Source organism: Zosterops lateralis (assembly GCF_965231275.1).
Source record: "Zosterops lateralis genome assembly, chromosome: Z".
Classification (NCBI taxonomy): Eukaryota; Metazoa; Chordata; class Aves; order Passeriformes; family Zosteropidae; genus Zosterops; species Zosterops lateralis.
In genome coordinates, this window is record NC_139800.1 from 1,963,996 (window position 1) to 1,985,043 (window position 21,048).

General features: G+C 48.7%; 1 protein-coding gene across 2 annotated transcripts in view; it reads left to right on the top strand.

Moving 5' to 3' along the window:
* The window catches only part of ZBTB7C (zinc finger and BTB domain containing 7C), a gene marked incomplete at its 3' end in the record, with an annotated part of 130,520 nt that extends 115,157 nt beyond the window's left edge, over positions 1–15,363 (top strand). For both annotated transcript variants that reach the window (XM_083884412.1, XM_083884411.1), the window contains exons 4-5: positions 7,696–8,892; positions 14,727–15,363. In XM_083884412.1, coding sequence (XP_083740538.1) covers positions 7,696–8,892; positions 14,727–15,363 — 1,834 coding nt within the window. The remainder of the gene's footprint in view (positions 1–7,695; positions 8,893–14,726) is intronic.
* Between the last annotated feature and the right edge of the window lie 5,685 nt (positions 15,364–21,048).

Below are 21,048 nucleotides of genomic sequence, written 5' to 3' on the forward strand. Positions count from 1 at the left end.
TTCTAAAGCACCTTTTATTTTGGACTCCCTGTTGGGACTTCAGTGAATATGGCTTTTTTTTTTTTTTTTTTTTTGTGGCCTGCTTGTAGGAAACTAGTAGTTCCAGCTGAAAAAAAAAAAAAAAAAAAAAAAAAAAAAGGTCAGTTTTATATAGTATGTGCAAATATAAATAGTTCACACGGGCTCAACTTGCCAGCCAGATGTTGGTAAGGATGAATTCTTGTATGCCCAAGGATTTTGTTCAGAGATTAGTATGAATACTGACAAGTCCAGTAAGTAATGAAGAAATACCACGGTGAAGGTCACCCCTGTGATTTCACTCCCTGAAGCCTAACAGCTTTAATTATGTGATCAAACCATGCTCGACTTCTCGGGCACCTCCATCTCATGTGGAGGGCTGGGCTCCTTCGCCACCCGTCTTCTCGTGGCATCAGAGGGAGATCTCCATCTGTGTCAGCATCACCGGGGCTCTGCTTGGCCTTTGGTGTCCCACAGAGCATCCCTTTAACCTGTGCTGACCTGTTCCCTTTGCAGGGCTGATTCTTTGCCAGGAGATGTGTGGGGTGATGCCACCTCTGCCCCCAACCAGTGGAGCTTCCTCCCCATCCATGCTGCCAGCCAGCTCCTTCCGAGGAGAATTCCACCTTCTGTGGGTCCCTCCTCGCCAAAGGATCGCTTTGGAAACGTCTTCCCTCTTCTGCTCTCTCCAGATCCAAAGCAAAATCCACCAGTTTTTTTGGCGAGTTCCTCATTTTTGTGTGGAGGGGCTGCATTAAAAGCCGAACACCTCCAACTTTGCCAGCTACACCCTGTGTCTCCCAGACTGGTGGCAGTTCTTGGGGTCTGGGGTGGGTGTCCAGCCCAGGGTGGTGGTGCTGTGAGGTGGTCCCCTCCCTCAGAGGCTCCTCTGGGTCTGCAGAGGGGATGGTGTCCCCAGAACTCTAGTGGTTTCCTTGCGAGGGAGTCGGTGTCGCCACGTTTTCCTCCCTGTTCCAGGCATCCCAGGGAAGTGATTGAAAGGAGAGGAGCTCTCTCTGCCCCACCTTCCTGCTGGAGGGCAGAAACGCTTGCTGCTGGGGTGGGTGGTTTAATAACATGTTCTTCTGGAGACAAGATGTTCGGAGGGGAGGTGTGCCCCTATTGTAAGGAATAAATATAAAGGCAATATTTACCTTTGTTAGGTTTTACACCTTCCCTCTTTTTCAAATAAAAAGATAATCCCAGCCTCTCTGCTTGCCTTTAAACAGGCATTTGGGGATCCCAAGTCTTTCTTGGTCTTCCAAATTGGAGTGAAGTGCTTGGCCAAGGCAGTGGTGCTGTCCCTGTGGGGCTGGCTTCGAGTGGGGTGTCAGTGTGGGTGGCTTTGCTCAGGGACATTTGCACAAGGGGCTTGCTCAAGGTCGTGGAGCAGTTGGTGGGTGCAGGAACAGAGCTGCAGCATCCCTATGCCACCAAAAAAGAATCCTAGCTTGGTTTGAGTTTGAAGTGACCATTGTCCAAGCCCCCTGCCATGGGCAGAAACACCTTCCACTATCCCAGGCTGTCCCAAGCCCTGTCCAGCCTGGCTTTGGACACTTCCAGGGATGCAGGGGCAGCTACAGCTTCTCTGGGCACCCTGTGCCAGTGTTTTTCCACCACATAACAGGAGCAGGAGTGATCAATCACTGGCCAGCATATCCCAGTGAAAGTAGCTGTAATATTTTGACAGATTACAGTGATCTCACATGCACATCTTAATTGCCTCATTATGAAGAGGCACAAATAAAACCGGGAGGAAAAAAAATAACCCACATATATTTATGGGCTGATGGATGTAGCAGGCAGGTCTGCACAGACAGGACCATGGGTGGATGCAGAGGAAGAGCCCACCTTGGCTGCTGCCTCCTCCCCTGCAGCCTGGAGCAGGGATTGGGAAAGAGGTGCAGGTAGCAGAGCAGCAGAGCCAAAGCATCTGAGCCTCAGGGTGATGAGTGCTCCAGGCTGGGGAGGTGCTGGTAGAAAATAAATCAGGGTGAGGAAAGGTGTTGAGATCTCCTGCTGACTCTCCCGTCCTTATAAATGTCCCAGGCCAGGCTGGACAGGGCTTGGAGCAGCCTGGGATAGTGGAATGTGTCCCTGCCCATGGCAGGGGGTGGAAGGAGATGAGTTTTAATGTCCCTTCCAGCCCAAACCACCCTGAGGTTCATTCTGTGGTTCTCTGACTCCCTCTCCTGACAGGGTCAGCAGCCTGGGGTGGCCTGGCATGCTCAGCACCCCAAAGCTGGTTCTGACACCTCTGGAATGCTTTTTTGAGTGGTCTCACGCTTCAGGGATAAAGCTGGAATTCCTCCAGGGGTTTTGTGTCAGCCAGGACCGAGGGATGCTCGGGATGGGGGGGCCAGCAGCTGGCTGGGATGGGGGAGCAGTGGTCAGGGATGTTCAACCTCAAGCCTTGCCCCTGGCCTTGCACCCTGAATCCCTCTACACACACAGGCTGGGTGAAGGGAGGAACTGGAGACACCTTGTTTTGCCTGTAAAAATGACATTTTGACACCAGGAGCAGGCAGAGATCAGCCAGAGCCTCAGGCTCCTTGCTCTGCTGTGCTGAATGCAGAATGAGCCTGGCATGGGGGGGCAGCTGCTTTGCATCCCCTGCTTGCCCTGGGGCACCCCCATATCTTTGGGGGGGCACTCCCACAGAGAGTCACTGTAGGCACAGAAAAAAGAAACGCAGTCAGGAGCCAGCACTTTCCTGAGGGAAAATCATGGCAAAGAGAAGGCCAAGCAATGCACATTTTAAAGGGAGATGCTCAGAAAAAAATCTTGATACAAATATCAAAATATAAAAATAAAAACACATAAAATATGAATATATACAATATTAATGCAATATTATAAATATCTAAAATATACAAATAATAAAATATTAATACAGCAGAATATTAATATATTAAAATATTAGAGTATTAAAATATTGAAACGCTGAGTGTTACAGCAATTATGTTACGTGCCAACACACAATTAAAAGCCAAAATTGCCATCTCCCAGCCAAGACTCAGGTTGTAAAGCACTGTCCCCGTGGATGGGAAAGGGGACATCCCTCCTTCCTAACACAGCCCTGAACCATCAGCCACACCTTGCACAAGCCTGGGCTCTCCCTTTATCTCCTCCAAGGGCTCGGCTTTTCAGGGCGTTGTCACCGGGGGTGAGGAAGGAGATGGGAAAGGGAAGTGCTGGTGAAGAGCCCTCACAGGTCACAGATTCTCTTCTTGCTCCTGCCATTGAGCAACGCTGGCACCCGGGGGCAGGATCCTGCCCCTCCCTAGGGCTGGCATATCTTTCCAGGGCTACTCCGAGCTGTGCCAGTGCCTCATTTCCACCCCTACAAACGAGCAGAGGCAGCAGGAGTTTGCTTTATCTATTTTTTCTGTGCATATGTCTTCATAACCTATTGAGTGTACTTCTAGTTTTTACTTTCCACGGTGCTAAAACGAGCGTCTCGCCTCTCTCTGATATTTCAATTTTACATTGCTGGTTTGGAGATGCTGAGATCCTTCAGTTTTACAGCGAAGGACGTTGGAGAGAAAAGATTATTAAAAAAAAAAAAAAAAATTAAAAAAAAAAAAAAGTTGGAAGGGGTTTTTGAGCAGCAGAGTACCTGGATGAGATTTGGGTCACCTAGGGAGCTGCAGGTGACATTGCTGGCTTGAATCTGGCATTTTTCATCAAAAAAGGGGACAAAGCTTAGCTCCCCCAACCCCTCTTTTTTTTCCCCGTTGCAGCTTCAGGTGTCTAAATCTGTTGGCAGAATGTGGGGGAAGCAGCCCAGTGTCCCACCATCATTTTCTTTTTTTTTTTTTTTTTTTTCTAAGTGGGGCTTTCCCTGGCAAGAAAGTAATGAATGAGTTTTAAGCATAACCATAAATGCAATGTTTCACAATGTCATCTGCAGAATACGTTTATTTTAGGTGCCCTCCACCCTTTCCACCATCTCCCTCCAGTTTATTTTAACAATGTTGTAATTTTCTATTATAAAATGGGATTTTTGCTGTTTAACTCTGTGTCTTCTGCTCAGCATTTGCTGAGTGTGTGTGTGTGTGTGCATGCACTGGTGACATTTGTCACCATCAGATGCTATTTTTAAGCCTGTTATTATTGAGGACCCCACCCTTGGCTTGGGGAGGGGAAGGGGGGAGTGCAGGAGGGAGGGAGAGGAGGGAGGGGAAGGAAGGAAAACGTCAGCCTCAGCACACTTCCAGCCTCTGGCCATCAACCTCCCCGGGGGCATGGGAACCATAAGGTCATTTCTCAAGCTCGCTGAGCTCCAGAGCTGTCAAGCCACCCTGAGAGTTTAAAAAATGCAAATGTATGCAAATGAACGGGCTGTTTCTCTCCCTCTCCCCCCTCGCCCCCGGTTTAAATGACATGAATCACCTTCAATTTTGCCAGCATCCTGTAAAGTTATCGGCTTGCCTAAACGCTGCAGTTAACAGAACCACATCTCAGGAGGACCAGGGAGGGATAAAGAAAGGAAAAAACAGCTAGTTTCCACCAAGACCCCATATATTTTAATTGATTTCATACATAAAAATTATATGTAACTATGTATATAACCACACCTCAGTCTCCCAATTCTAATTTTTCTTGCTGTCGAGTGGATAATCCACTAATTAGGGAGAATGAAGCTTAGTGTCCAGAAAAAAACACACTCTACAAAAACATTTCTCAGGGTAGCCTAGTATTCTGCTGCTCTGATTTTTGGCACTTAGGGTGGTCTGGCAGTGAAAGATCAAAATAGGAAGACACGTTCCTTCATGCAAAAAAAGCTCCTCTAACACTCAGGCTCCTTCCAAACAAAAATAAACGAGCAGATGATAAAAACAGCAATAGAAATTTAATTGCTCACGCTTATTATTCGGGATACAAAGCCGTAGAAAGGAAGCTGTCTTTTCCTCCCTGGCTCAGGGGTTATTTATTATCTTGCACTCCACTTGGAGAAGGTATTGGATTTACTGTCATTTATCGGCGATTTTCAAGGAGGATTTGATACGGAGCTGGTCGGGATGGCAGAGGAGCACTGCTGGTTAACATGGTTAAGCCCAGCACACTGTAATGAATCAATTTGTTTCAGACAACAGACGTAATTAGCGTGGAGGTAATGGGCACACCGTGGGATGCGGGGCTGGAGGGTCCTCCCTCCGCTGGAAAATGTCGGTGGCTGGAGCTGGGTGTGATTCCTGGTTCCTCTGGGCAAGGGGAGGTGGCTGGAGAGGGCTTCCCATGGTTTTGGGGCTGCCCTCCATCCCCTGTGAGGCTGTACTGACCATGGGAGTCCCCTATCCCTGTTGTCCCCACCCATCACCTCCCTCGGGGATGCACAGTCCTCCCAGACCTTCACTCTCTGGCTCCCATACACCTGATTTTGGCACTGCTGGTTAGGTGTGGGGGAAATAGGAGGTGGCTGGAGAGGGCTTCCCATGGTTTTAGGGCTGCCCTCCATCCCTGTGAGGCTCCACTGACCATGGGAGTCCCCTATCCCTGTTGTCCCCACCCATCACCTCCCTCTGGTGTGCACCTCCCAGACCTTCACTCTCTGGCTCCCACACACCTGATTTTGGCAGTGCTGGTTAGGTGTGGGGGAAATAGGAGGTGGCGGGAGAGGGCTTCCCATGGTTTTAGGGCTGCCCTCCATCCCTGTGAGGCTCCACTGACCATGGGAGTCCTTTATCCCTGTTGCCCCCACAGGCCTGTGATCCATCACCTCCCTCTGGGATGCACAGTCCTCCCAGACCTTCACTCTCTGGCTCCCACACACTTGATTTTGGCAGTGCTGGTTAGGTGTGGGGGAAATAGGAGGTGGCTGGAGAGAGCTTCCCATGGTTTTAGGGCTGCCCTCCAGCCCCTGTGAGGCTCCACTGACCATGGGCAGCAGTTCCCTATCCCTGTTATCCCCACAGGCCTGTGGTCCATCACCTCCCTCTGGTGTGCACCTCCCAGACCTTCACTCTCTGGCTCCCACACACCTGATTTTGGCAGTGCTGGTTAGGTGTGGGGGAGAGACCTGCAAGGTCTCCCTGGGGAGGGAGAAAAAGGGAAACAGTGTTCCTTTTCCCACGGGAATGTTTCCTGCAGAATCTGATCCCCTCTATGGGGCCCCCCCAGGCTTCCCCAAGGGTTTCTGGCCAAGGTGAGGTACAGGTTTTCATGGAGAGCCTCCTTCAAACCAGGCTCTTTTCCATCCCTGAGGCAGCTGGGAAGGTGGGAACCAGCTGAAGTAAACTAGGTCCCTGCTGGTGGTTTGGAAAGAAGTTTGGAATCAGCAGAGCCAGAAACTGAGCAAGGAAGGACACCCAGGACACAGCAGTGGATCCCAGGAAAGCTGCCCCGGGAGGTGGGGTGGTGTGGAATTGGGGAGCCTGCCTGATGGTGTCAGCCTTGCAGAAGGGATGGAGTGGGGCTCCAGTTTTGCTTTCATATGCCCTGATTTCTCCTGGAGATTAACTGCTCTGTCCCTTGGCTGTGAATCAAGTGTCCACCTGCAGCAGGGCCGGGGCTGGTAGAGGTGACACTTCATGAACACATGCTCTGTGTCCTGGGGGTTTCCAGGGGTTAGTGTATTCAAAGTTATTCTGTCTGTTTGATGTGTTCTGTCTGTGAGGGGATTAATGTATTCGTCGCCTGCTGGAGGAAATCGCTTCCCTTTCCTGGGATTTCTCATGTGGAAGGGCTGCTGGAGCCATGTGAAAGAGGAAACATCTTACAGATTAAAAAAATGGCAAAAAGAAAAAAAAAATCAGGTTTTCCTCTTGGGTGTGGGCTTTTTGCTTCCGAGTTTTCCTTTGAAGCTAAAGCTGCTCTATCAGGGGAAGATGTCTGCCAGATGCACAGGGCATTTTGATACCATGCTGACAAGTCCAAGCAGGATTGGGAATGGAGAGAACTCAGCTCATGGGAAGAGACAGCAGACAACAATCTCTGTCTGGTCAGGTCCTTGTTACCTGGTTGTCTTCCTCTGAGTGTTTAGTTACACATCGTGACACAAATCCATGATTTCCTCCCCATTCCCAGATCCCTCAGGAAGACATTCTCACGTGGCTTGTCCCCATGTGAGGTGACATGTCATAGCTTCCAGGCATGAAGTAGCAGAACTGAAGATCCATAAGGATCACTCTCCTGCTGCAGCAGGAAGCCATGACCCTCCTCTCTGGGATGTCCCAGCCCCAAAAAACAACCACGTAGATGAGCTGGGCACTCCCTGGCTCATCTCTTTCAGCAGTGTAGGTGCTGGCTCTTAGCAGTGTGAAGCAATACAGCATCACACTTTCCCCACATAGCTCCTGGCAGGGCAGATCCCACGTGTGCTTGGAACAGCTCTGGCTCCAGGAGGATGTGGAAGAAATGTGGTGGGGAAGGAGTCGTTGCGCAAAGTTCCTGGGGGAGGGGTGTGAAAGAGAGGAAGGAGCTGGTGGTGATTGTGAAAAGGTGAACACTGTGGGGATTGAGAAGGATGAGGACAGAGGAGGTGAAGAGATGGGCAGGGAAGCAGAGGTTCAGTCACAGAAGATCTAGAAGGAGCTGAAGGTGGCCTAGAGACAGTGCAAGCAGGAGGTGATGGCGGGTGAGGTAGAGCAGAGAAGGAAAAGTCAGCATCACTTTGGCATTATCAGCTGGGAACCCCCTGCTAACGCTCTGTGCTGTGTCTGTGCTTTGTCCTAGGGCACTAAATGAGAATATGGCCAATGGCATTGAGGATCTCATCGGGATCCCATTCCCGAACCACAGCAGCGAGGTGCTGTGCGGGCTGAACGAGCAGCGGCACGACGGGCTGCTCTGCGATGTCATCCTCATCGTGCAGGACCAGGAGTACCGCACCCACCGCTCCGTCCTGGCTGCCTGCAGCAAGTACTTCAAAAAACTCTTCACTACCGGCACTTTAACGGACCAGCCCTATGTTTACGAGATTGACTTTGTCAAGCCTGAAGCACTTTCTGCCATCCTGGAGTTCGCCTACACCTCAACCCTCACCATCACCACCTCGAACGTCAAGCACATCCTCAGCGCCGCCAAGATGCTGGAGATCCAGAGCATCATCAACGTCTGCCTTGAAATCATGGAGCCCGACAGGGAGGCCGAGGAGGAGGATGATAAAGAGGATGATGATGATGATGAAGATGAAGATGAAGATGAGGAGGAAGAGGAGGAGGAGGAGGAAGTGGAAGATTTTGTCAATCAGGAGAACCTAGCTGATGTGCAAGAAGTAAGCTGCCACCAAAGCCCTTCTGAGTCCGATCTTACTGAAGAAGCTTACACAGAAGCACCTAAAGATTTTCCAAATCACTTCCCAGCCAGTAACTCCTCTGGACACTTGGGCATGATACGAGACTTCTCCATAGAGTCCTTGCTGAGTGAAAACTTGTACCCTAAGGCAAACATCCCAGAAAGGAGGCCAGCTCTGTCTCCTTTCACCCCCACCTTCTTCCCCCATCTGTGGAACGGCGACTTCAACTCCTTCCCCCAGCTCGAGGAGCCACAAGTAGACAATGGCCCCTTGGATCTGGTGATCAAAAAGAGGAAGATCAAGGAAGAGGAGGAGAAGGAAGACGTGCCTCCACCTCCTTTCCCTAATGACTTCTTCAAGGACATGTTTGCCAACACCCCAGCAGCTCCCTTAGGGCACATTAAGGCAGAGACTGACTACAGCGCTTATCTCAATTTCCTAAGTGCTACCCAGTTTGGAGGAGTTTTTCCCCCATGGCCCCTGGAGGAAGAGAGGAAAATAAAGCCCAAGGCATCCCAGCAGTGTCCCATCTGTAACAAAGTCATCATGGGAGCAGGCAAGCTGCCCAGGCACATGAGGACCCACACCGGGGAGAAGCCCTATATGTGCAATATCTGTGAAGTTCGCTTTACCAGGTGTGTGTTGGTCACCTCTGCTGTGTCTGGGGAGTGGGGTGGTGGCTGGAGGGGCCACATCATAACCCATGACTGATTTCTCAGCTGCTCATCAGAGAAAACTCATCAGAGTTTGGTGTTTGTTTGGGGTTTTTTTTCCCAAAATAAAAGTAGGGAAGAAAGCAGGGCATGGTCTCTATCCCTTCAGAAAAAAAAAAAAATTAAAAAGGGAGGAAGGGAGGGTGGAGGAAGAAAAAGAGCCTACTGATTTTTGTGGGCTGTGGATGACATCCACAGCTCACTGGAACCATCCCCTCGCTGGACAAAAGCTTAAATAAGTAACAGGATATTTTCAACCCCACCATAGCTCACCACAGTGGGACCAGAGTGAGCTGGAAAACAGATGGTCAAACAGCCAAGGAGGCTTCATCTCTAATGTGCTGAGAGATGCATTGAGTTGGGAGGGCCATTTTAGCCACAGGATGTAATTAGTTTGGGTTTGCACATTTTGGCATCAGCATAGACCACAACCAAGTTGCACATGTTTGGACATGGTAGTATTTGGGCTTTCTGGGGCCGGAGTGACCCTAATTATTATGTGTTAGTAGTGCAGTTGGGGTCTTGGTCTCTTCCCCAAAGTTAACGAATGACAGGACAAGGGGAAATGTCCTCAAGCTTCACCAGGGGAGGTTTAGATTGGATGTTAGGAAAAATTTCTTCATGCAAAGCACTGTAACAGTCTGTCCAGGGCAGTGGAGGAGTCCCCATCTCTGGAGGGATATAAAAGATATGTAGATGTGATACCAGGAGACATGGTTTGGTGGACTTGGCTGTGCTGAGGGAACAGTTGGACTCACAGAATCACAGAATGGTTTGGGTTGGAAATGATTTTAGAGTTCATCCAGTCCCAGCCATGGGCAGGGACACATTCCACTATCCCAGGTTGCTCCAAGCAGTGTCCAGCCTGGCCTGGGACACTTCCAGAGATGGGGCAGCTGCAACTTCTCTTGCCAAGTTGCATTTAGCAGTGCAAATCTAATGTTCCAGCCTGAAACCATGCTCTGCAAAGCTGGGCAAATTTAATCGGTGAGCAGAGACAAATAGATTCCTGGATCTGCTCTTGCTGAGTATAATTAATATCTAATGAGAACAATCTTTACCATAATAATAAAGCTTTCTGACAAGAGCATGGTATTTCAGCTCCTGGCTGCATGTGAGAGAGAGAAGAGCCCTATTAAACTGGGGTGAGGAAACCAGAGGAAAATAATCTGCACAGTAGGCAGAGGCGAGCTCCTGACAATGGCCGGACACCTGGGGTGCTCCTGCATTCAGCCTGCCTTTTCTTCTCCTGTCCGTGTGATAATATTCGAATGGAAGATATGCAGATGACGAGAATTTGACCTGAAAATAAATTTCCATGCTCCCCTCCATTAAGGCAGCAGACACCGTATTGTCATGCGGGGAGCATCGTGCCTCGGGCGGGCATGTGAGACACCAGCCAGCTCACCCTGGTATTTGCAGGGGAAAAGGCCACTGCGTGGTGATAATTCCTGCCTGCAGGAATTTGGATCTGGCTCCTGCTGGTGCTGCATCCTCAGCCCCGTGAGCCTGGTGGCATCTCGGGCTGGAGGGAGAGCCTGGCCAGCCCCATCCTGTGGTCCCTGTCGCTCTCTTGTGTGTGCTGCTGCGGGTGCTAATTGCTGATGAGGAAATGGCCTGGCTAGATCCATCACTGACACCTTCCCTGTGACAGGAATAATAGAGCTGAGCCCTCCCGGAGGGCTCCCAAAGTCCTTTACAGGCAAGGGCAGCATTGTTCACTTAGCTCGGGGAAACTGAGGCACAGGGAGGTGCTGGTACCAGTCCAGACAGGTTATATCAGCATGGTGGAGGTTAAAAGCTCCACACAGAGCTGGTCTAGCATGACCTATTACTAATGCAGGATTAAAACCTGATAGTTTTGACATCCCCCATGTGCTCAGCAGCTTCTAAATACGGGACACAGGGGTAGGGGGACTTCAGAAAAGGAAAAAAATCAAAAAACAGGGGCTCACCCGACAATGCAGTCCCCCAACAGCACTGATGAAAACTGTTCTTGTGGGTCACCCTGTGCAGAGCTGGGTGCTGGAGGGTCTTTTCCTTCATTAACACCCTGAGCAAAGTGGATATCTTAAAATATTGATTCGTTTTTAAATGTGTTTGGAAGGATTTTGAATAGCGTGCAGCTAATTGGTTTTGTTTGGGGTGGGGTTTTCTTAGCTTGTCTTCATTATTACTCTGGTGCGAGAGCTCTCTTTTAGGAAAAAGTGTGTCTTTTAGCAAAGTGGAGTGATTGAGATGTAGAAAGAGATTTCTACTGGGATTTCTTGAGTGCTGCCACTTGCATTATGTGTTTTGCTCTCAAGGAGGGAATCCCATGCTTTCTGAAAACATTGGGCTTGCACCCACTGTGCCTTCACTGGGGAGATTTAAGCTCAGATGGTCCTTTTTGGGGTCCCCTGGGAATGAGGGTGCAGGGAAGCAGAGGTTCCCAGATGGAATTTCAGTATCGTCAGTCCTTTGCATTATTTCTGCTTTTAAAGAAGTGTGGAGGAGAAAATCTACTGGGGAGATGGAGAAGGTGTATTTTCCAGGGTGAGGAGTGCCCCAACCTCCCCAGCAGATCCCTTCCCCTCCACATCAGTGGGATCTCATCCCCCGGCAAAAAGGCCTTATGTGCACCTGGATCTGCCATTCCTGCTGCCCACGGACATCTGATCACAGGGAGCAGGACTTCATTTAATGGTTCATTAATTATTTTTTCCTTAAACAAAGGCTGCTTCAGCTTCTAGTTCCGCTAGTTCCACCCTAGCTAGAACGCCGGGGAAAAGCTGCAAAATATTTCAGCTTTTCCACCAAGACAGCCCCAGAGTGCTCAAGGAGATACTGTTCCAGCTGGAAAGGTTAACATTATTTGTTCCTATTATTTGTGTTGTGACAGCTCGCAGAGCCCTAATCGCTCTCCTAATGCAATTGCATTAAGGTTATTCACACACACGGAGCGTGGATCTCTTTCAGAACGAGTCTCCAGCCCTGCTCCCAGCTCTCAAACCCGGTGCTCCCCGTGCCACATCCCTCCTGGAGTCCCCCAGCCTCTGGGAGGCTCCAGGTGGAACTACAAACCTCCCCTGCATCCCCCGGAGATGCTGCCGGGGCAAGGGAGGATTGGGTTTCTCCGGGTAATAGCCTGGAAAGGGCTTTAGCCTGTATTTACATTATACAGTCCTGGCACGCAGAGTGTTTATTAGGAAAAGCGATCCTGCTAGGTTAAACATTACATACAGAGGTTTAAATTAAATTATGGGTGGGGTCGGCAGCTCTGCTTTTTATTAACATTTCCCCCCCACCTTTTGCAGGGAGCCCCTGCACTCAATCCGTGTGTGATTTCTTCGTTTGGGGTGGAATTCTGCCTGCTGCTGAGCACTGATTCCTGCCCTTCCAGAGGAAAGGCACCCCTGGGGAAACCTTGGGGTAACACCAGCTCTAAAAAATGCCAGAGTGGGAAGTTGCCCTGAGCTTGGCACAGGGACTGAGAGAATGCCTTCTTTCACATCTCCCTAAAAAAAAAATCTGTAGGTGCAGGACCAGGCTGGGATCAGTGTCCCAAAAGCAATAAAGCATCACCTGGTGGAGAAGTGACTCTCCTGCTAGGGATGCTCCTTGGCATCCTTGATCCTGAGGGACTGGTGTGCAGGGATGCCCAGCCCAGGGCTGCATTCCTCACACCTCTGTGCTGCTAGGCATGTCACCAAAAACTCTTTCAATGTGCACACAGGCTGGGTGGCAAAAATTAGTTTAGAGGCAGCACCTTGCAAGTTTTGAAGGTTTGACCTGCCAGAAGAAACAGATTTTTGTGTGGTTTTTATGTTACATCAATTGAATAATCGTAATACATGCTTATATTATGTAATTTATAATATAATTGCAATTTAAAACGATAACAGATTGTATATTCTTTACTGTATATATTAAAATATACCATATAGTTTCATATGGCATATCTGTAATACAGAATACATATTTTATATCTAATAATGACATTACTCCACATGTTCTACGTATTTTTAGACTCAATACTCGCATATTGGAGGGTTCATACTGAAATGATTTTGGAAAATTATATGAATTTTCCCACTTTGCTCTTTAGTTGAACTCCACTGGTGCAACCTAGGAAGCAGTGTTGAGCCATAATCAGCTTCACTTTTTATAATCATACACTTCAGCTGTGAATTTGGGTGCTTTTTTTTCCTTTTTTGGCTCCAGAAGGAAACATTTATTTATTGGGGGGAAAAAAGCAGTGATTGGATTGCCAGTATATGAAAAATATTCTTGCTTTTAGATGTTCCCCTTAAAAAATACATATACAAATATTTATAAATAAGTACCTTTGGGATGAATATTACGCTATTCCGTGGCTGGATTTAAAGAAATTCTCAAACTGTGTGGGAGGTTGGATGTGTGCTGGCTTTGGAGACCCTGGCAGAGAAGGACAGAGTGCCTGGGTGCTGCACCTCTGGCAGCATCACTCTCTGTGATGCTCCAAAAGAAAGCTCCTGAGACACCCTGTGGTCAGTGCAAGAATAAAAGAAGAGGAAAATCGGCTCCAAGTGGGGCTGGATTTAAGCAGTATTGTCCCACATTGCCAGGCTCTCGAATCCAAACTAATTTCCTTCTTTGCAGGCTGGAATAGGGCTGTATTTAGTTATATATAGATATATTCCCATATTTAGAGTTTTACTCTTTACAAAATGCGTGGAAGGATGTTGTAGCCTGTTGGGGGTCAGGCTCTTCTCCCGGGGAACAAGGGACAGAACAAGAGGGAACAGCCTCAAGTTGTGCCAGAGAAAGTTGAGGTTGGAAAATCATGAAAAATTTCTTCCCTGAAAGGCTTGTCCAGCCCTGGCAGAGCTGCCCAAGGCAGCAGAGGAATCCCCATCCCTGGAGTGATTTAAAAGCCATCTGGATGTGGAACTTGGGGACATGGGTTAGTGGTGGCCTTGGCTGGGGGAATGGTTGGACTTGATGATCTTAGGTCTTCTCCAACCTTAATGATTCTGCCTTTTATGGGTTTATTCCAGGGATTTTTTTCCCTCCAATTTATGCTGTTTTGAACTCTCTGGGATGGGCTGCAAACTCCTGGATGTTTTAGCACCCAGGAAAAGGGAAGTGAATGCAAACATCAGCCTGTGAGAACATCCACACTTTGGGAGAGGCCCCAGGATGAGCTCCCCACCTTCCCATCACCTCCTCTCCTGATCCCTGATCCCAATGAGGGAGACAACTGTGGGAAGTGGATTTCTGTCAAAGCCTGACAGAAGGCTCACATAGTATATGCATCAGTGTGCAAACTCCAAGATAGAATATGGTGACGTAGAAATGCCATGGAATAGGACAGACATTGTTGAGAGAGAAATGGAACTAGAAACAAATTTCAGATTATGGCCTTGCAAATGAGACTGGATGCTTTGGAAAAATAAAACTATGAAAGATGCATTGTAGTAGGACACACAAGGGGTAATTTTAGGTGATTGGTTTTAGGGTGTTAATGGCAAAAAGCTGATAGGCCAAGAAATGTTTATAATGTAATTAGGAAAGTTTGGCTTCTGATTGTGGTGGTGTGAACTGTAACATCCATACTGCCTCACCCTTCCCATGAGACCAAAAACGGAATAAAAATTTTTAAAACGCCTCTCAAGGGCCCCATCTCTGGGTCAAAAAAAGGCATAACCCAACAGGCAACCCCAAAAAAGAGCAATCCCACCCACACCCCTCCTTGACCTGAACCCCCTGACCAAACACCTCTTTCTTTTTCACAGGCAGGACAAGCTGAAAATCCACATGCGGAAACACACGGGCGAGCGGCCCTACCTGTGCATCCACTGCAACGCCAAGTTCGTGCACAACTACGACCTGAAGAACCACATGCGCATCCACACGGGCATCCGGCCCTACCAGTGCGAGTTCTGCTACAAGAGCTTCACCCGCTCCGACCACCTGCACCGCCACATCAAGCGCCAGAGCTGCCGCGTGGCCCGGCCCCGGCGCGGCCGCAAACCCGCCGCGTGGAGGGCGGCCGGGCTGCTCTTTGCCCCTGGTGGAGCTCCCGTGGAAAGTGGCTTCGTGGTGCCCCCCACGCTGGAGGAGGTCAGCGGCCACCTGGGTGGTGCTGCCGTGTGCCTTCCTGGCCCCAGCCCCAAGCATTTCCTGAGCGGGGCCAAGGCGCCTTTCAGCCTGCAAGAGTTGGAGAGTCAGATCGAGGAGACGCAGATGAAGCTCTTCAGGAGGGCGCAGATGGACATGGAGAGGAACGCGGGGATCTTCGCCTTCGCCTTGGGGCACAATGAAAGCCTTGCTGCCCAGCCTTTCTTCCCTCTGCCTGACCCTTGGAGCGCGGGGTTCAGTGGTTTGGCGGGGCTCGGGCACGTGGCTCCCATCTCGGAGGGCAGCAACTAAACCCGTGCCCGTGGTCCCACCATGCGCCTGCTCCCCTCCCAGCAAGGCTCCCCTGGGGCTCCCTCCTGCCCTTCTGCATCATCAGGTTGCCCTTCTAGAAGCTCTTTGTCCTCTCACTGCCATGGCCTGCCGTGGGGCTGCAGGGGATGATGGGTGGGTGCTGTGCCCCGTGGCCACCGGCACTTTAGACTCTGCACTTGGCTTTGGGGCACTTGGCTGTCCCATCCCACCACTCGTGGCTCTGTCTGGGAAGGCCAGGCCAGGACTGCTGCTCTCGTCAACACCCCCAAAAATGTCACTTGCCTTAGTCCAGGGCTCGGCCATCGCCATGAGGTGGCTTTTCTGTGGGAAATGTTCCCCGTTTTCCCCACACATGGAGCTCACAGGACACTGACAAGCCGTCCAGACTTGGGTTTGTTACGTTGCATTCCTTGGCCCTTTTGGTCAAAAGGACTTTTTCTGTTTTCTTTCTGGTTTTGTTGTTTTTTGGTTTTTGTTTTTTTTTTCTTAATTAATTCCCATGTCTGGCAACAATATTTATTCTACAAGGGATAAAGGGGACATCTAGCAGCCTTGCTGGGAGAGGGAGGATCCTGGCCACTGCCTTTCTCAGCAGTATATCAGATTTACAGGGCTGCTGAAAGCCCTGATCTGCAGCATGAGTTGGGACCTTAAAATAAAATAAAATAAAATAAAAAAAAAAAAAAAAAAAAAAAAAAAAAAAAAAAAAAAAAAAAAAAAGGAGATAGAACACCTAGCGCAAAGCTGGGTGGAAAAGGGGGATTTCACTTATTTTGGTTCTTTAGCTATTTCAAAGTTTCAAAAGGAGAACCAAAGCCTATTTTGAGTATTTTAACTTCAGTTGCTTGAAAAGGTGAAGGAAAAGTTTTGGAAGAATCAGTAATGTTTCGATACTGAGCTTTTATTAAACCCTTGCTTTGAAAAAAAATGAACCAGTGGGAATTTTGAAATGAAAAAAAAAAGTAGTTTCAAACCAAAGAGTCAGAATTCGCTGCCGCTGACCAGTCTGAAATGTCTGGGGTTCTTTCCTTAATTCCCTCAAATTCTTATGTGATAGCAATGAGAAAAATTTACAAAACACTCACGTGTCCCCAAATCTGCAGTGTTGATGGGAAAAGATCAGGTGTGCAAATATCCCTGCTGCTTGTCTCAAGGGATCTTTGTGGAAAAGAAGGTCACTAAAGATGCCTTGATGGTGATACCACCTACTTGCAAGCAAGTAGAAATGCTGTTTATTTCTTGACTGTATTTGGTGCAAAAGAGAAGGTGGTGACATATGGGGTACTCCAAGCTGAAGGTCACCCATGGTGGCCAGCAGGTTTGGGTTCAATCCTCAACTCCCCAGTCCTGGCCACTCCATCTGTAATTCTTTGGGGGCAAAAAAAAAAAAAAAAAGTGGCTGATTGGCTGGAATCACCGTGCCTACCTCCTTCAGCTCCGAATCCACATGCTATTCCAAAGGATCAAGGCTTTTGGTGGCCCTCTGCCTCTCATGGCTCCTCCCAGATGAGCCCTGAGAGGCAGACACGGTGGGGACCCCTGTTCCATCACTGGCTGAGGTGGGTTGGAGTGGTTGTTTTACACAAAACCAACAGTTGGAAATGTAAATGTTACAAATTAGGGCTTTTTATTTCTCTTTTTTACCACGACCTTTCAACGTCGGCGAAATCGAAGGGAACGCGAGGACCCCGCGGGTTCATGAGATTTTTTTGGTTTTTTCCATCAGTGGCGCGGTGGCTGGATGAGAATCTGCCCACCAGAGGCAAGGAGGGGGACAACAGGGAGTCAAGGGTTCCACAGCCCCCAGGAGGGCCTGAGGGACTTCTGCTCTAAGACCACCTGTAGCAGAATTTTCCCAAGGAACTGCCCAACACTTGGCTTGCTCCTCCAAAAAGAAACCCATAAAGACTCCACGTGCAACAAAAGTCAATGGAGAGAGAGAGAAAAAATAAAATAGAAAGTAAGAAGAGAAAGAAATCTTCTTAAAACTGCATCAAACTTTTTCTTTTTAATCCACATCGACTTCTTAAACAAGCGACGTTTTGCAGATGGTTGGTTCCTTCAGGTGTTCTTTTGTTTTTGTTTTTTTTTTTTTTTTTTTTTGTCTACGATTTGGAGTCATTGTAAAATATCCAAAGATGCTGAGTACTGTATGATCTGCAAGGACTTGAAGCAAGGTGTTTTTTTCTGTCTCGGTTTGTTTGTTAGGTCAGTTGGGTTCTTTTTTTTTTTATTTTTTTCCTATATGTCTAAGTGGGGATAAACCTTTGCAATTTTTCTATTTATAACTATTTTTATGTGATTGCTTTATGTACAAAACAATGGAAAAAAAAATCAAAACAAAAAAGTAGAGAGGGACACACACGTACACAAACAAATTTGCCTTAGTTACTCACGGGACAATCACCCTTAACTTTGATTGATGCTAAAAAGCAGATGGAAAAAAAAAAAAGGGAGACTAGATCATTTTATGTATTTATTAAACTGTATTAATTGATGCTTTTAAATTATTAGCAGGACTTGATTCTCTTGCCTGTGGCCGTGGTGAGAAGGCAAAGCCACTCCAGTTGCTGAGCTGCCAGCACAGCCATCCGTGTGGCCTCAGCTCTGTGGATGTTTGCCTGACACCTTTTGGGAAGCCAGAATAATCACTTATTAATTAAACATTGAGCTGGTATGGGCTCCAGCCCAAGGGGCTGTTGGTGTTGCAATGCTGATGACAATTATGGAGTTAAGGTTGATTTTCCCGCTGGCGCTGGGTTGGGTAGGGCTGGAGGGAGCTGAGTGCTGGCAGTGATCGTGTTTTGGGGTGTAGAGGGATGATTAGAGAAAAAACCCTGTTTCTTCCCGTTTTGATGTTGTGCGGTGAGTCCAGGCCACAGGTATCCACATGAGAAGCCCAGCTGAGTGTGAAGGTGCCTTCCTGGGGATCTGCTCCCGTTTCCCAACCAGAGCGGGTGTTCTGAGCACCAAACCTCGGGCTGGAGGGACACGAGGTCTGTCCCAGCTCACGGTCTGGTGGCTTCTTGTTCATCTCACCCTGGCTCCTACAGCCTGGCTGCAGTGCTTGGGGGATTGTGCCCCTGTGCCCCTGTGCTCAGGTCAGAGCCCACCTGCAGAGCTGCCCCAGCCCTGCCTCCAACAGCACAAGGACGTGGAGCTGCTGCAGCCAGGCCAGAGGAGGCCACGGAGATGCTGCCAGGGCTGGAGCCCCTCTGCTCTGGAGCCAGCCTGGGACACCTGGGGCTCTTCACCTGCACAAGAGAAGGCTCCAGGCAGAGCTCACAGCCCCTGCCAGGGCTTAAAGGCAGATTAGGAGAAAAATAGGGCAAACATTTTAGCAGGGCCTATTATGATAGAGCAAGAGGAGATGTTTTAAATTAAAACAGAGGGGATTCAATCTAGATAGAAGGAAGAATTTTTTTATAATGAGGGTGACAAAACAACTGAAACAAGTTGCCCATTGAGATGGTGACGGCCCCTGGATCCCTGGCAGTGTCCAAGACCAGACTGGACAGGGCTTGGAGCAACGTGGGATAGTGGAAGGTGTCCCTGCCCATGGTAGGGGGTGGATCTGGATGACCTTTAAAGTCCCTTCCAACTCAATTCCTCTGATGATTCTATGATGATGAGAACACAGCTTACACAAACATGAGCCCTGTAATTCACGTGGCTGCTCAGAAATTGCAGAATTCCTTTGTTGTTTCCGAATGAGGTGCAAAAGCCTGGAAAATAAGCTCCGGGTAGGAACGGTGGGACTTGTCCCACATTGTTGAGCCGTTTGGAAGCAAAGTGAACAGGTACCCTGTGGCTATTGAGACACCTCCGTGTTGTCCTGCAACCTGCAATGTGATTCCCAGCCTCCCTCTGAAGCCATCCTGGCTCTGGAGGAGGCAGGTGCTGATGGAGGGTGATTCACCCCACCTACGCTGGACCTCCCAGGGGTGGGATGAATCACCTTTGGGCACCTCTCAGCTACCTACCAGTGTGCTGTGCTTTCCCACAGCTCACTGAGATAAGGTTAACCCCGGGGAGGGATGTTCCCACCACCACCACTGCTCCCTCCTCTCTGCTCAGCCCGTGGGGATAGTCCCTGGAAAAACCTTTCCCAAGAGGATGGGATGCTGGTACAGCCCAGGGACACAGGTCAGGCAGCTTGATTTCTTCCCAGTCTGTTTTAACTGGGAATGCAATGGGAAATAAAGGTCCATGTCAAGCCTTCCAAGCCTGGGCACCAAGGATTCAGGCTCATGGGTCGTACATCCTGCTGCAATCCCAGTAAAACATCCCAAGTTCTTACAGCCACAGGTAATTTTCCTTTCTTTACACTTAGGAGAAGGACTGCACAGCATCAGGTGCTTGGGCAGATCTGCAGGCAGAGTCCAGAAATGTGACTGGGGAACAAAGAAATACCAATCCTCCCTCCGAGGGCAGGTGGTCAGTTGTTGAGCAGCTACTCTGTGCTTGGACCTGCAGGACCATGGCAGGTCAGCCCATAAACTCTGTGTTTCTGAGCACAAAAAAAAAAAAAAAATCCACAAAATTATAATTGTGTGATCTACTTTTCAGCTTTTTAAATACACTTACAGCTTGTTTTTTTCAGGTCTTGTGGCTTTTAACCCCATTTGATGCTCACATTCTGGTTTGCTTATAACGCCAGAATGACAACAACAACAGCAACAAAAAAAGAAGAAATAGATTTGCAAGGGGAGAGTGGGGGGAAAAAAAAAATCTCTCGGAGGAGCTGTGCATTAATCAGACACTTGGGAATCAGGGGAAGAAACCAGCTTCAGTAAATGCTTGTTAGCAACAACATATGGCTGTATGCTTGCTCCTGAACAGCTGCTGTTATCTGCTGGAGCATCCAGGCTGCAGAGGGGGAACAGCACTGGGGTGATGCTGTTTGGACCAGGTGTTGCTGCCAAAGGAGCATCTCCTGGCACGAGTGGCAGGGAGCTGGATGGGTGAGCCCTTTCCCTGGGCTCAAAATCCTTTGCTGAGCATCACAAGATCCTCTTCTTGCAGTTGTGCAGGAGGAAATTGCAAATAGAAAAAAAATAAAATTTTGTGTTTTAAGAAGGGGAGGAAGAGCCTGCAGTTTGGGAAGCAAGAGGCTTTTCCATTTGGCAGTCACCTGCAGGGGGATAAAAAAAGAAAGAAAAAAAAGGGAATAATTTTGCAAAGTACAATCTAAAATGTTTTAGGCTTGAATGTGTCAGCAGGACTCCTGGCAGCACCAGTGAGGCTGCAAATGCTGCCCAGTGTCTGCTCTGCCTGCAGCTCCCTGGGACCTGCTATGGCCCCCATCCTTTTCCATCCATTTTGGAGGGGATTAGTGCTTTATTTACAGTCTCCATGCCGTGCAGCTGGAATATCGTGTGGTTGCAGAGGAAACTTTTAAGGTAAGAAAGTACATGAAGCAAGACACCAACCATCTTGTTTTAAGAAAATGCTGTGCTTGGCAGCAGGTCACCCCTGGCTGGGTTTTTAAGATCTGCCTTTTGGTACCTCTGACTGTGTGCACCTGTGTTTCTTTCCGAGCCAAAAAAAAAAAAACAAAAAGGGAAGAACTGAGGAAAATCCCTTCTTGTAGAAAATACACCCCATAGAGTCTGAGCCCGAGTGAACTCATCCCCATCCCACCTCCCAGCCCCGCCTCTGGGA